General features: G+C 38.8%; 1 protein-coding gene across 1 annotated transcript in view; it reads left to right on the top strand.

Moving 5' to 3' along the window:
* The window catches only part of CUNH12orf56 (chromosome unknown C12orf56 homolog), a 117,251-nt gene that overhangs the window by 87,625 nt on the left and 13,270 nt on the right, over positions 1-16,356 (top strand). Inside the window, exons 7-11 of the mRNA XM_020990186.2 lie at positions 193-299; positions 570-659; positions 7,818-7,941; positions 11,665-11,739; positions 13,097-13,171. Coding sequence (XP_020845845.1) covers positions 193-299; positions 570-659; positions 7,818-7,941; positions 11,665-11,739; positions 13,097-13,171 — 471 coding nt within the window. The remainder of the gene's footprint in view (positions 1-192; positions 300-569; positions 660-7,817; positions 7,942-11,664; positions 11,740-13,096; positions 13,172-16,356) is intronic.

The following is a 16,356-nucleotide window of genomic DNA, read 5'->3' as shown; positions in this document are numbered from 1 at the left end:
AAGTTTCTTTCTGGGAAAGGATGGCCTCCAGTTTGGTTGTGCTGGCGTTTAAGCGAAATACTGTAGCTCATTGTCTCATTTAATCAAAGGACAAATCATTCCTTGGTCCTTGATTATGTAAGATCTCATACCTAGGGAACTAGGAACACTTTTTCCTTGAATGACTGTCTTCTTTCTCTTTTCCTTTCACAGACTGGCGACCTGTACTGTTTCCTAGTGAGCAAGCTTCATGAGTACTTGCCTAAACCTCAGGATCCCAAAGCAGTTCAAAATAAAAGCCACAGGGCTGATCAACTTGAGTAAGTTATCTGTTGGGAAAATTATAGATTTAAAAATTTTAATTTTAATTTTTAATTCATAACAAAAGAAAAGCAAAGGAATTTAGTACTGGACCAAACAATGATACTGGTAATACCTGATCTTTGTTTCACGTGGATATTTTAACTATTCTATTCAGGCTTATTGGGTTATTAAGTAACAGATTGCTAATGAGCTCACAGTTAGGGGAGGGGAAAAGAAAGCTATCTTGTAGCTGTTTTCACAGCTTCTTGATTTTCTTTGTTTCCTAGGGCTTGCATTCAGATTCTCCAGACTCTGGGACTGATGTTCAGAGAAACGGAAACTGAGTTATCACGCCTGAACACTTTAGTTGCAAAATGGTGAGGATTTGGTGAAGATGTCTAGAGACAGTGGTTTGAGGGCTTTCAATAGTCTTTTCAAAGCCTTCTGCAGCTCATCACCCTATTTGTGTTTTGCAAACATGTCTATAACCATTACACATTTGTCTCCTCGTTTTAAAAATGTTTTATCTGCCTTTTGTTTTTATATCAGTCATCTTTCTTTAAACCAGGAGCTCTTAACCTGGGGGCTGTGAACTTTTAAAAAAAGTTGATAACTGTATTTCAATATAAGTGGTTTCCGTGGTAATCCTATGTATTTTATTTTACGCATTCCAAAACATTAATCTGAAAAGACAGGCTTCGTAGCCTTCTGTGATGTATAAAAAGTTTGAGAGATGTAATTTCAGGGTAATGAATCATTTTATTAATCATGCTAGTGGATAATTAATAAATGGGGTCAGTGGCACACTTGAATGCCAAAGACCCATGACCCTCTTGAATGGCAAAATTGAAACCCACTCAATGCTTATATGCCTTTGGAAAAGTGGGTGTTCCTGAGGATAGCAATCAACTCTGATTGGTTAACAAGTAATGAGAGAATGAGTATTATGATGAGAGGCAGACCTACTCTAATGAGGAGACAGGGGACATGACTTTGATCACTCTCACTCCCAGACCACCCCTAGCTTAAGGCAATCTAGACAAAGGATCTACACCCTCCCCCTCACACCCAAGGCAGAGTAAAACACAATGGGCTTCCCACTTGGGTGGGTTCTGAACAAGATTGAGGAGAAAGTTAATCCAATCTCATTATCAGCAATGTCCTTCCAATGCTGACTTGACCCAGTAGAGAATGAGGAGATAAGAAGGGAAAAAACCCTGGATCTCCCTAATAATTGGTTATTTAATAATCATTTCTCTCACTTCAAGAGGCTTCATAAAAAAGGTGGCAAACCAACTACCCTTTCCCCACATATCGAACCCTACCTCTAACAAAGAAAAACAGTTAATGCCACATTCCACGTTCCTCATACACCCACCACTCTGGTGAGAGAAGAGAGGTAGTTCTCATCATCAGTTCTCTAGACAGAGATTGGTCATTACAATTAATTAATTTTGTTCTTCATGTAATGTTGTCTTAGTTTTACTTACTTAACTCTACACCAGTTTATACAAATCTTCCCATGCTTCTTGAACTCTTCATATTTATTGTTTCTTGTGGGCAGTAATATTACATTCTATATGCATATACCACAATTTGGTCAGCCATTCCTCAATTGATCGGCATCCACTTGGTCAAAAGTTTTTTGCCACCCTCAAAAATACCGCTTTATAATGTTTAAAACAACAAGTTTTAAACTGCACCAAGACTTTTGGGACATCCTGTATAGATGGATGTATTTGTTGTAGTAGATAGATAATTTCTTCCTTTATTCACATGTAGTCCATCCCTCCTATTCTGTTCATATGTCCTCTGCTGGTTCCTAAGGTTATGCTTCTGGGCTAACAGTATCACTTAATCAATCTGTCACTGTTATCTTCAAAGTACTTATGAAAACCCAGCTTTCATTCTAGCATCTCTTGTCTTTGGTGACAGCACACAGAAGAGGTTTTAGATAGCTCTTTTCATCAGTCATACTCCCAGCTGCTAACTGATGCATCCTGTGTGCCTCTGAATTATTAAAAGGAAAAAAAAATTTTCTTAAGTCAGTTTCATTTTTTAGTAGACTAAAAAAATTTGAGAAGCACTGATCTGGTTAATATGGCAGAGATGGAGTGAGTCATGTTACACTCAAAGCCAGCAGTCTCCATGAGGATTTTTCTGATAGGTGCATCTAGGCTGTGAATTGGAGGGCAGATAGTATGTCTCCATGCTTTGAACATTATTTGTTTAATCACTCCACTAAGATTTTTATTCTTAGGCAATTTAGAAATTAAAATATTGTTATGACCGCCCTAAGGGTATGATTTCTCTTTGTTGCTGCTAATTAAAATTTTATTGATGTCTTTTGTTTTCAGGCATAGTTATTTCTGGGTATGCTATCCCCCTCACCCCCACCTCATCCTCACCCAGCAAGCCTTCCTTTGTAACATAGAAAAACAATTAAGCCAGACCAGCCAACACATTGAGGTAATCTGGCAGCCTGACAGAGTATACAACTTTTTGCACTAAGTCAATCCCTCATCTCTCCAGCAAAAGGAAAGAGGTGCATTTCTTATTTCTTCTTCCGGCATGTGTCAGATACCTGCCCCTTTCCCTCTCCTCCCCAAGGAAAGGAGTGAGGTGCATTTTCTTAGTCTCACCTCTGGTACCAAGATTGGTCGTTCCTGGTTAAGTACCAACTAAAATCCCATCTTTTACAGGAAATCTTTCCCAACCCCTTTATTCTATTGCTTTTCTTCTGTTAATTATTTCCTAATTATCCTGCATATAGCTTGCTTTGTATGTATTTTTTTGCATGTCATCTCCCCCACTGGATTGTAAGCTCCTTGAGGGCAGGGACTGTTTTTTGCCTTTTTGTATCCCCTGCTCTTAGTACAGTACCTGGCACATAGTAGGTACTTAAGAAATGTTTATCGATTGATTACAATCATACAGTTTTAGGCTTAGTTTTTCTGTTCTTTTCATTTACATTACTGTAGCTATGTATATGGCTTTCTTGGTTCTGTTTGCATTAGTTCACATAAATCTGAAAGGTAGCATTTTGGGGTTTCTCTGTTTGTTATTCCCTCTCCCTCCTCAGTTATCTTGTACTTAGGTGTCTGCACCCAAGATTGAGAGGAGAGCATCAGAAACCTCTTCCAGGTCATTCATGGTCTCTGGGGGTTCTCATGGGGAACCCAGCTCTAAACAGTTCTCTTTTCCACTTCCTTATTACTGTTGGAACCTCCCTATTTCCCTACCTCTGAAATGAGGATTTACATTATCATCTCTAACTTTCATCTCCTCTCATCCTATATCTAGACTGTTGCTGAAGCTAGCCACTTAATATACAGTGGTACCACTGAATGTTCCTTCTGTTCCTTTATTTAAGCTTGGGGAAAAAAAGTCCTGTTGAAACAAATCCATATCTCACAACCTCCTCACTGACCTCTTTCTCATCGACTGTTTGAGGAGTTACATGTAAAAGAACTTCTACTCATTGGTATGGACTCTATTAGTTCCACTATCTTAAGTCCTTTCCTCTGATCTATGGAATTCTTTCTTGTAATTCAAGATCCTTACTTGTAATTCAAGATTTGGATGTGATGAGGGTCAAATCATATAACTGTTGCTGTCTGAGAGGTTCAGAGACCCCTCAAGGACCGAAGTACAATACAGGGTCATCTGGAATTCACAGACTCAAGCATTCTTTAAGTCAAGTTGGCAAAAGTTTGTTGTTACACTTTTCAGTGGGCAAAGGTTCTTAAGGAGCCTGCGGCCTTAGAGGGGTTCAGTTAAAGTTTATATAGGATAAATTTTGGTAAAACGTGTCAAATAGGCTAACTAGGTGATTCAGGGTGAGATTAGGGAGTGGTTAAGAAATGGTCAGTTCTTAAAAGAACATGCACTTTTTGTATCTACTGCACAGACGTTTTACCCAGAGTTCACCAGGAAAAGCCCAAGGTGGGGTTACAGGGAGGTGTGGTTTTTAGGTCTGCTAAGTCACTAAGTTAATTAGTGGTCAGGGCCGACTGAGAGTTGTCCAGTCTGCCACCAATCAATGTCTTGTTTGACAAGAAAGATGTAGGCAGTATACATATGTCTTAAGTCTAGGATACACATGAGGAGTCCAGGATGCAGATAATGAGGTAGGCAGTTGGTATAGATAGTCCAGTGAGTACGAATATCTTTATGAGCCAGTACAAAGCAAATTCAAAGTAATAACTCCTACAGGTGCAGTTTGTAACTGCACCAGGGAAAGAGATGTGTGTTGCTGAGACCCACTCATGAGTAATTGCTAGGCATAGTGTCCTTGGGCTGGGGAGAAGCTGCCAGGGATAGTGTTTCTGAGGCTAGGGAGCAATATGGTCTTGGAACTGGGGTCCCAGTATAAGCACTCAAGCACCCCATCATCACTATAACATCAACTTTTTGGGGGTGGAAGTGGGGCCTGGACTTGTCATTGCAACAATGCAGGGAACTCCTGGGTAGAGAAGCTCCCTCCAAAGATGGACTATAGCAACTCTGGTGTATACCAGCAACTCCTTTGTAATTTATGGTCTCAGAAAGCTGCTTGGGACATTAAGAGTTTCAGTGACTTGCCTAAGTCTACAGAGGTGGTATGTGTCAGAAATAGCACTTGAACCCTTTACTTTAAGATCCTCTATCTCTGTGTAATACTGTCACTCATTAGCTAAATGCAATAAATATCTAATATAACAGATTATATCAAGTGGATGTTAAGATTGCCTACAAAGATGAGAATTATAAAAACATTCTGCTATATTTTTATTTTTACACTTTGAAAATAAGAATAGTATCAATTAACTATAAGAGTATCAAATCATTATATATGAGGTAGGAACTCTACAGTAATCCCTATTTTCAGGCTCTAAAACTCTAGGAAAATTGTAATTTAAATTAAAATTTCATTCATCCATCTGTCAGCCTAAGTTTAGAATTTCTCCCTTTTGAAGAGAGCTTTTTTAAAGATTAAGTTCTATTTGAATAAGTGCAAATAAAACTATTGTTCATTTAAAAATTTCACTAGTTGCATTTGAATATTTTATTTTAGCTATGTTCTTTAAGCCTTTTTACATATATCTCTCAGGATCTGATGGTGTCATGGAAACTAAACCAGCTTCTGTGCCTTAGCCCTAATTTGCAATTTATCCAAATGTAAGGATTGGTCTTTCTTTTTAGGGGGAAGTAGAGATTGTATCTCCATTTAAAATTTAGATTCATCAATGTATGATTGCTATTAGCAAAAAAGTATTTACAAAATTAGAGTGGAAACTTTTTGTAGTTATTACTAAGCAAGAATTATTTCTAGAACTAAGAGTATGTTTTATTCTGATATGAAAGAAATGTGTATAGTATATTACTATCCTTTTATTAAGGAGATTTGTTCTGTGAAGTTTGGATTCAGTCAAAAGGCCACACTTGAGGACCTAGAGGGTCACATGTGGCCTCAAGGCTACAGGTTCCCCACACCTGCACTATAGTTGATATTTTTAATTATTTCTTTTAGGACATTAAGTTACGTATAAATACCAAATTTTTCTAATGGCCCATTTTCATGTGTTGGGCATCTATATGTATTGTCCCTTATATATGAATATGGGCATATGTTTTGGCTTATTCTTTGTTTTAACCAAAAGGCATAGTTTTCTAGCACTTTTCTATGAGAAAATGGTACTAGACAGAACACTGGACTAGAAATTAGGAAAGTTGAGGTCTAGTCAGGCTGTGTTCTGATATCTATTTAATAACCAGCTCTCTGTTTGCTTGACACAATTTTAAGTTTTATATCCATTATTAACATTTTTTCCTATCGCTTATGTCTAAGCACTCAGTAAAACAAGAAATCAAGCTCTGATTTGTAGTTTTTACCCATTTCCGATGAGTAAATAACTGCTCATACTGATAATCTAACTATCAGTTCTCTTAGCCAGTTTGAGCTGGCTCCAGAACACCCTTGGTGTTAGTCTTAGCCAAGCCTCTAACTCATTAACTAGCAATGTGACATCGGGCCAGAGTGGAACTAATTCTGTTGGGGAGGGAGTGAGAAAGCAAAAACCCCAGGATACCTTGAATCTGCCTGCTGAGGAGGTCAATGAGAAGGGCACAGATGCTGCCATCCCTATTCATCCTGCTGTTAGTTACAGGCCAGATTGCATGATAGGAGCTGTCTGCTCTAGGTGGGGTGCAATCCCACCAGTGCTGTGCTAAGCAAAGCCAGATCCTGAGCTGGTGGTAGGGAGGGGACCGGGAATGAGTGTTCACTACTCCCTCCCCATATTGGCACTCTGCAGTAAAGCCCCAGTCACTGACACTAGTTATGCCTCTGCACTAGGGACATCCCAATTTCCCCAAAGCCTCAGTTTCCACATTTGATCTAGGAGGTGGTTGGACAAATTGATTTTAGCAAGAGTGTCTTCTGTTTTTGTGCTTCTACATTTCCTGGAACACATGGCATCTTATGAGCAAATTTTCAGTAATGCCTGCAATGCAAATCACCCAGATTCTCATCATCATCATCATCATAATATTAGTAATCGCTAGCATGTATAAAGGCTATTTTTTTAGGCTTAAAAAGTGCTTTACAAATATTATCTCATTTGATCCTCACAACAACCCTAGGAAGTAGGGGCTGTTATCACCCCTCTTTTACAAATGAGGAAACTGAGGCAAACAGAAGTTAAGTGATTTACCCAGGGTCACACAGCTAATAAGTGCCTGAGGCCAGATTTGAATTCAGGTCTTCCTGACTTTAGGTCAGGTGTTGTTCTATCCACTGTATCAGCTGTTTGCCTCATTATTTTGCATAGTACTGCATAGATTCAACAAGAGTCAGACCTACTAATAATAAGGTCATTGCATATTGAATCGGTAGGGATCTTAGATGTCATTTAGCTGCCCATATCCCATTTTACAGATGAGGATATGGAAAGCAAGAGATATTGCACAAATTGTCCAATGTCACACACCTAGTGAACAGGAGACCCATGATTCAAACCCAGGTCTTTTGACTCCAAATCCAGGGCTTTTTTCTAGCCCTCAAATTATAGAATTCTACTTTACTTTTTTTTTTTCTACGCTAAATAACACTTCCTTAGCAGGTGTCCCATATCTTTCTGTCCATGTATCTGGGAAAAAACTTAGTACTAGAAGAAATTTAGTACTCTTAAGTATGGTTAGCTACACTAGATGGTGCCATCGTACACAGAACACTGTAGTCAGTAAGGAAGTAGTCAGGAAGACCTGAATTCGAATTCTCCCTCGGATGCTTACTAACTCTGTGACCTTGGGCAAGACACTCAACAGCTATCTGCCTCAGTTTCATCTGTAAAATGGGATTAATAAATAGCACCTTCCTCTCAGGGTTCTTGTGAGGCTAAAATAAGATAAATTTATAAAGCGCTTTGCAGACCTTAAATTACTATAAATAGTAATATATAAATGCTAGTTATTATTACTTGTGGTCATCATGTCTGAATTCTACCTGAATCTACAGATTTTTACTCATTATTTCCCTTTTATGTATTTTACAGGGGAACATTAATTACTCTTTTGATAATTTTAGTCAGTGAACCTGAAATTCCCAAATCTTGTCCTGTATTTGGTGTCCAGTTTGTGACTGATTCATCTTTAGTAGAGCTGTCCTTTGATGCTAAGGTAAGACAAAACATTTTTGGAGTAGATGAGACATGTTACATAGGTACCCTCTTTTCACAGGGCCCGGGGCACTGGGAAAGAGATAATAATATTAAGTTCATAATTTTTCAGTCACTGAATTCAGGACACATGAGATTACTATGTCATCAATATAGTCCATGCGTTTTACTTGGTTTACAGAAGACTTCATTACAGCATTTGATCATTAAAGACAAACTATTTTTAGAAGTCTTTGTAGTATTCAGTTCAAATTAACAAACATTTATTAAGTGCTTTATATATGTATCTGTATATATATATACATATACCTATATGTACATATACATACACACACATATACACTTATATACAAGACCCGTACTGGAAATACAAAGACAAAAGCCCCAATGGTCCTGTCCTCAAGGAGCTGGTTTATATAAACTTAATTCCATTATCAAGATACAGAGAAAAATAATATTATTATTAATATATATTATTTGTATATAAATAATATGTAATAGATAAATAATAATATTTTAAGAAAAAATGGCTCCCTATTATCTTCAGGAATATAAAATCCTCTGTTAGGCTTTTAAACCTCTTCAGAGCCTGTCTCCTTCCTACTTTTCCATTCTTTTTAAACTTTATTCCCCTCCAGGTAGGCTGTGATCCATCGACAGATGTTGACTTTTTGGTTCCTGCAGCAGACAATGCATCTCCCAACTCTGCCTGTTTTCCTTGGCTGCCTCCCATGCCTGGAATACTCTCCCTACTTGCCTCCTCCTTCTGGCTTCCCTGGCTTCCTCCAGGGCTCAGCTCCAATCCCACTCTCAGCAGGAAGCCTTTCTCAGTGCTCCTTGATGCTTCTCTTTAACACTGCCTCCAATTTACCCTGTAAATATTGTGTTTTCTACATTCTTGTTTGCATGTTGCCTCTCCCTTTAGAATGTGAGCTCCTTGAGGGCAGGAACTGTATTTTTGCCTTTCTTTATATCTCCTGCAATTAGCGCAGTGCTGTGCACTTGGTAAACGCTCAAGGAATGCTTGTTGACTTGATTATCAAGGACTACCTTCCTCACTCTCTACTACCCTTTAGGGTAATAAGGAATAGGGAGTCCTCAGATAGTCGTGGGGGTGATAGGCACAGATTAATAAATTGCATCGAAGACCAGTTTCCCCTTGTGCACAGAGGAGGCTGGGGCACAACCCCACCTTGCTCCTTCATCTCACAGTCAATCAACTGGTAAACATTAATTTAGCACCTGCTATGTGCTAGCCACTATGCTAAGAGCTGAGGATATAAAAAAGAAGGAAATGATAGTCCCTGCCCTCAAGGAGCTTACAATCGAACAGGGGAGGGGCAGCTGGGTGGCAAAGTGGATAGAGCACTGGCCCTGGATTCAGAAGGACCTGAGTTCAAATTCGGTCTCAGACACATAAGACTTACTAGCTGTATGACCTGGACAAGTCACCTAACCCTATTGCCTAGCCAAAAAAAAAACTGAACAAAACAAACACAACAAACAATTGAACAGGGGAGACAGCATGCAAACAAAAATATACAAAGCAAGCTATATATAGGATAAGTAGGAAATAATTAACAGAGGGAAAGCACCAGAATTGAGAGGGGATGGGAAGGCTTCCAGTAAAAGAAGGAAAACAGAGAAGACAAATCTAGTTCCTGCCCCGAAATCTATCTCTGTTCGCCTAAAGACAGACACCAGCTCTTTGCACTTGGAACCCTGCATTAGGATATCTCAGCACATTCCACCTCCTCACCTACAAGAATGAGCAAGAATGGGGCCCTAGCACTTTCTTCAGCTTTGCTAGAACCCTTATTCTTTCTCAATGTGCTGATGAGGGTGGACTCCTTTGTCCTAATTGCTGACCCCTAGAACTTTTGAAAAAACCCTCTTTTCATGTTCAAGGTTAGCTTTAGGATTCATCCAGTACTATTCCATGTACCTGTCCAAGGAATACAAACATTTGTAAAATTATTTCTGGCCTTTTGATGCTGTCCTAGGGCATTATTAGCAACATGGAGTGATTTAGAAAGCATTAATTTAGAAAGTGCAAATTAATTAGTTAGCAATCAATCAAAAAGCATTTATTAAGTTCCTATTGTGTGCTGGGTGCTAAGCTAGAAATACAAAGGCAAAAATAAAATCATTCCTGCCCTCAAGGAGCTTAGATTCAATTGGGGAGACAACATATACTTATGATTATACAAAGTATGTAAGTAATCTGGAATATTAGCATGCCTGCTCATGTGAGAGCTTTGGAGAGAATTGTTTCATTCCTTCTCAGAGAGAACACAATTGGTTCCAAACAGTCTCTGGGATCAAATCTGCCTGCCCTTCGTGAGGTTACGCAGGGCCAGATCAGCTTTCTAAGAGTTTCAAGCAAAATTCTCCAGCCTTGCCTTGGAAACCCAGGTTCCAAACAATCAAAAAAAAAAATAAAGTAATGTCAGTTCACTGGAGCTAGTCTGTGATCAGACTTTTAAAAACAAACAAATATTAGTGATTCTAAAATAGGACCTTAGCAAGGGTTTTTGTTATAAGGTGCTAATGTGGTAAAACAGAAATCAATATGGACATTGTGGTTCAAAGTCCTTGAGGAGTAAATGAGGTCAAGACTAGACCTCCTTCTTGTGTAGGGCTCTGTTAAGATTAAGATAATGGTCTGAACTGCTGAGAAGGTTTAGTATGTATTTAGGATAAACACCTTCCTCTCTTTGAGTGCAGCAATTTATCTTCAATCAGCTCCCTAATAAAGACAACTTGTTTTTTGGATCAGATATCTGGTGGTTTTGACTAAACAAGTTTCTTATCTATTGAGAGCTCCCCCCTTCCCCCTGCCAAAGATCTTAACCCAAATCACTCAATAGTGAGTTAAGTGCATGACATCTGAATTAGCAAAAAGCCAACATCCAGTCAGTCTAACTTGATGCTCATTAAAAAAAAAAAGCACCTTGAGAAAACAGCCTGGATAGCGGATAGAGAACAGGCCTAAAAGTAAAGGAGGGTCTGGGTGGGAGTTCTGCCTCTGATATCTACTGTCTGTGTGAAGTCCCTTAACTTTATGGCTCTAAATGACACAATGGATGCTGACCTCCATTGCTAAAGGGAGTTTGTTTGCCAGGAGTTTCCTACACCCATGAAAATCACCGATACAGTTGAAAAACAAACTACAACAACCACCCCTCCCTACCTCTGACACCTAAGGCCTGTTATGACCTGAGCATGTCACTTATCCTTTTCCCTGGGCCTAGGTTTCCTCATCTGAAAAAGGAAGTTGGACTAGATGACCACAGACCTTCTCCACTGGAGACGCTCTCTTATGAACAGCGAACTCATTAGGAAAGAAAAATTGTCTAGAGTTATAACATGTTCTGACCTCGTTTGCATTTCAGAGCAATTCAACTATCTTTCAAACGTATATACAATGTGTGTGTGCATACACACATACGTATACAAATGCAACACACGCATATGTAAATATATGAATATATAATGCAATCTGCATGCATACACACATATATGCACACACTGTACATATTAATGTATACACATACCATATACATATGTGCACATGTTTACACATATGCACATATATGCATGGAGAGTGAGAGAGAGCCTGAGCAGGGGCCAAGGGATTATTTTCACTTTCTGACTTTGCATCATGCCTTCACTTAAAATTGTTGGTTCGTGATATCGTATTGATTATTTTTCTTTGTTCCAGTTGCAAAGGCTTATGCTGGAATACACAAATACAGCAACTTCCCTCTTATATGAAATACTGCTTGTTTCTCTACAGGTATGTTTAGTTTTCTAAATCACGAATGGTTGAGAAGCTGTGTTTTTACAAAGTCATGAAATTTACAAGAAACAAGTAGGATACAAGTGATCTATTTGGGGAGGTGAACTGTCCACTGGTGGTGGGCTCCCTTGCCTATGCTGCTTTTCTTTTTTTTTCTTTTTAACTTAACAGTCTTCAGTAAAACACCCCAAAGTAGATCAAAAAGGATACTAAGATCTGGATTTGTTTTTGTTTTTTTTTTTTTTAACAAATTGTATTTTAAATTTAGCAAGGTAGTAATGAAGTTACTCTCTTTGTGTCCCCTCCTGAACTCTTTTGTTTCCTTCTCTATATTTTTAATATTTTATTGCTATTTTTAATTTCTTTTTTTTCTGCATCTCTATCACTTCCTATTAAATCCCCTTCCCCTCTATCAAAAATTAAAAGCCTTCCCTTGTAATTAACCAAGCATAGTCAGGCAAAAGAAACCAGAGCATTGACTACGTCTGAAAATGCATGTCTTGTTCTGCACCTCTGGTCCATCACCTCTCTGCTGCACAGTGGGGAGGCATGCTTCACCATCTGTTTGCTGAACTCATCACTGGTTACTGAATTGATCAGAGTTATGGTATCTTTCAGTCATTTTCCTTTACATTGTTCCAAGTCCAGTATGATGTTTACTCTGCTATACCACCTTCTTAAAAAAATAACTATTATTAAAATTGAGAACTGAATTTTTCATAATATTTAATAATATTTTAACAATAGTTCTTTTTTAAAGGAGGCGGTTTAGCATAGTAAAGATGATGCTGGACTTAGAATAATGAAGACCTGTATTTAAGTCTATCTGGCACTAGTTATGCTACCCTGAGGTCAAAGGCAGAGGGAAAGGACCTATACATATAAAAATACGTACAGCAAGCACATTTTATTGTAGCAAAGAGTTGGAAACAAAGTGAGTGCCCATTAGTTAAGAAAAGCCAAACAAATTTTGATATAACAATAAAATGGAATTATTTTGCTGTGATACATGATGACTATGAAAAATTCAGAGAAACTCAGAAAGACTTGAGTAGACTGATGCAGAGTAAAATCATGAGAACAATCTATAGAATGACCCTGGGCAAATGACTGAACACCTTCTTATCTCTGGTAGCTCCCAATAACTTCTAGAGGAGAGTAGTTGCTCCATCTGGGATTTTTTCTATCCCAGAAGTTCTCCACATCAATGAAATCACAGAACCTTGCTGTATTTGGATTGTTAAAAATGGTAATTATAAAATTGAGCAAAACAATTATCATAATTAATTCAAGGAATCTATTGAATATTGCTAAAATTCCATAAATATGACATTTTTTTCCTTGAATTTTCTAGGGAGACCTAGGATTGGGATCTAGGAAATTTGCTATCAGTTGGATAATGTCCCTTCTGCAAAGTTTCCCACCCACAGTAAGTATGAAGGTGTTTAATTGACAACAAAAATCCCTAACTTTATATACCTAGTTAGACAACTGCTCTTATGGTTTATGAGCAACATATCAATGTCTTGTCTAAAGAGGCAATAATAGTAATTTATTACATAAAAGCAAAATATAAACTGGACAGTTAAATCATCCATTAAAATTAAATACGTTTTTAATTTGGTTTGAAGTCTTTCTCCTGAATTCCAAAATGTTGTTTTATATATTTACTGTTTAGCCTAGGCTCTGATCTTCCAATTCCTGCTGTATTAGCAGTAGGCTTGGTCCCCAGAGGGCATCTGGCTACTTGTCACTTCAGGGATCCACAAGAGCCCAAGGGTTGGAGGGTGGTTTTCTGGTTAGCCTTCTCCTTATGATTATCAGTTGATAACTATTATTCAGCAGACGTAATTAGCAAAAGGGTATTTACTAACATGGTGTAGTAAGAACAGTTGGTACGAACATCCATCTCCTAACAGTCTGTGGCACACTTTCCCAAAGGTACATACAGAATCCCAGGGGAAAGTAGGTTCAAGTTTAGAGCACATACCCCCTCCCCTCCTGACAGAGAGATGACGGATTCAGGGTACAGACTGAGAAACATATTTTTTTGGGACATAGCCAATGTGGGAATTTATTTTGCTTAACTATGAATATTTGGTACAAAGTGATGGTTGTTGTTGTTCTTTTCCTTTTTTTTATGATGGAGGAAGGTGAGAGGGAGAGAAAATAGATTTTTGTTCATTGAAAACAATCTTTTCAAAAATTTAATGTACAAGGGGCAAATGGGTAACTCACAGCCCTTATTAGTTCTTTTGTTGGAGTCCTCAAGATATTTCCCTTAGTATGGTGTAGCTCTCTCAATTGGGTTACTTATAGGGTCCTGCAAATGCCTTTCCTTAGGGTGTTTTATTTGTTCTTGGCTCCAGATACAGATACTACTACTAGTCACTGCTGTTCCTGGAGTACGGCTAAGGTGCTAATGAAAGGTCAAAATCTTTTGACCCTCCAAAGTTTACAAGGTCATTTGGTTGTTGTTATTGTTTGTCCTTTGTTCTCAGAGAGGGCCATGACATCAGGAAGATGATGCCATGACTTGCAAGTGAATTGGATTTAAGTGAGGAAGGGCTGTGCAAAGCCACCAGCCGTACTCTCTCCTCCTGAGCCATCTGGGTCCAGTGACAAGATATAGATCAAGACAACTAGAGATGGCCCCCACAAGGTCATGCTATGGTCAAGATGGAGGAAAGGAAAGAGATGGAGGCTTCCTCTCGTTCTCTAACCCAAACGATTCCCTCTTAAGGACTTGGTTGGACTGCTGTCTCCCATATGCTGGCCGGACACTTGAATGCTGGGTTTTGAACTGGCTTTCTATATTTTAGAGCATGACTTTCTTCAGCCGGTTCTAAGATACTGCCTGTTTCATTGAGTTGAAATGTCTTTAATTGATTGATTGAAGAGATATGTCTAGACCTTGTTCACACATAGTTCATACCTGTTATTGATTGATTCAATTTAGGAGTTGGGGGACAGTATCCCCCCCACCTCCACCTACCCTTAAAACTTCATTACATAAGAAAAAACTTCGGCATGAATAGGGAGCAGAATGTTAGACAACTTTAGAGGTGGACCAAGCTCCATATTCATTAGGTTTTTGTTAGTACACATATAAATTTAACTAATAGACTCTAACACTTTCCTTTTTCTCCTTGCCGTTTCATGTCTCTTCATCTCCTATTATTCATTCATATATTCACTATCATCATATTAGAAATTTGACTGTCTGTCATGTGGCCAGTCAAGCAAATTTTAAGCCCTGTGAATAATGCTTAGTTATTTTTTTCACAGACAAATTAGTACTTGACAGAGACTTCTCCTTATTTCAATTAAATCAAGTGATAAGCATTTATTAAGAACCTCTTATAAGCTAAGCACTACATATACAAAGTCTAAAATGAACCATCCTTGACCTCAAGAAACTTACATTCTTTTGCGGGAGACAACATGTGCATAGATACTGAAATCATTTACAAGATACATAAAGTAGCCACAAGGAAACCATGGATAGAAAAACACTAGAAGGGAACAGAGTCAAGAAAGGTCATCTGCTGAAGACATTGCTGGAGCTGAAGGAAGGCGTAGACTCCAAGAGGGAGGAAGGAGAACATTTTAGATGCGGGGGGACTATCAGTCCAAAGGCACAGTGGAAATGGGAGAAGGAGTGTCATGTTTGGGGAACAGCAAGAAGACCTAGGTAGATGGACCACTGAGTTCTGGGAAGGGTGAGTAATATGTAAGGAGAGTGAATACATAGGAAGGAGTCAAGTTGTGAAGAACTCGGAATGCCAGATACAGTTGATATTTGATTCTACAGGTGATAGGGAACCATTGGAACTAAATGTTGGGTGAAATGTCAAATAGGGAATTGGTGATGTGAACTGGAGCTCAAGAGAGGGATGAATATGTCAATCTGGGAGTCATCTGCACAGAGATAGATGGTCATTGAATTTATGACAGCAGATGTGATAAGCAAGTGAGAAAGTGTAGAGAAAAAAAGAGAAGAGGGCCTTGGCATACATTCATGGCTAGTAGGTGGGATATGGATGATGACCAGCAAAAGAGACTCAGAGAGACAGATACACACATACAGAGGGGGAGAGAGACAGAGACAGAGAGACAGAGAAAGACAGACAGAGAAAGAGACACAGAGAGAGACAGAGAGAGGAGGGGGGGAGAGAGAAAGAGAGGTAGAGGGGGGAGAGAAGGGGGGGAGAGAGGGAGGAGGAGGAGGAGCAGAGAGAGAGCCAGAGAGAAGAAGGGAAAGAGAGAAAGAGAAAGGGAAAAAGGGAAAGGGAGAAAGAGAGAGAAAGGGAAAGAGAAAGAGGAGGAGAGAAGACAGGGAGGGAGGGGAAAGAGGGGGAGAGGGGAAGAGAGAGTCAGTAGAACCATGCAAACCCAGAGAAAAGAAAGTATCTAGGAAAAGACTGCAGTCAGTAATGGTAAGTACTTCAGAGTGGTCAAGAAAGATGAGGATTGACAAAAGACCATTAGTTTTGTCAGTTGCAAGATTACTGGTAACTTTGTAGAGAACCGTCTTAGTTGAGTGATGAGACTGGAAACCATATTTCAAAGGGTTTAGAAGAGTGAGATAAGAGGAGATGAAAGCAACAAGCA

Source organism: Phascolarctos cinereus, unplaced genomic scaffold (genome assembly GCF_003287225.1).
Source record: "Phascolarctos cinereus isolate Bilbo 61053 unplaced genomic scaffold, phaCin_HiC Scaffold_1;HRSCAF=81, whole genome shotgun sequence".
In the NCBI taxonomy this organism is placed as follows: domain Eukaryota; kingdom Metazoa; phylum Chordata; class Mammalia; order Diprotodontia; family Phascolarctidae; genus Phascolarctos; species Phascolarctos cinereus.
The sequence above is the reverse complement of the archived record's forward strand: the minus strand, read 5'-3'. Positions and strand labels throughout refer to the sequence as shown.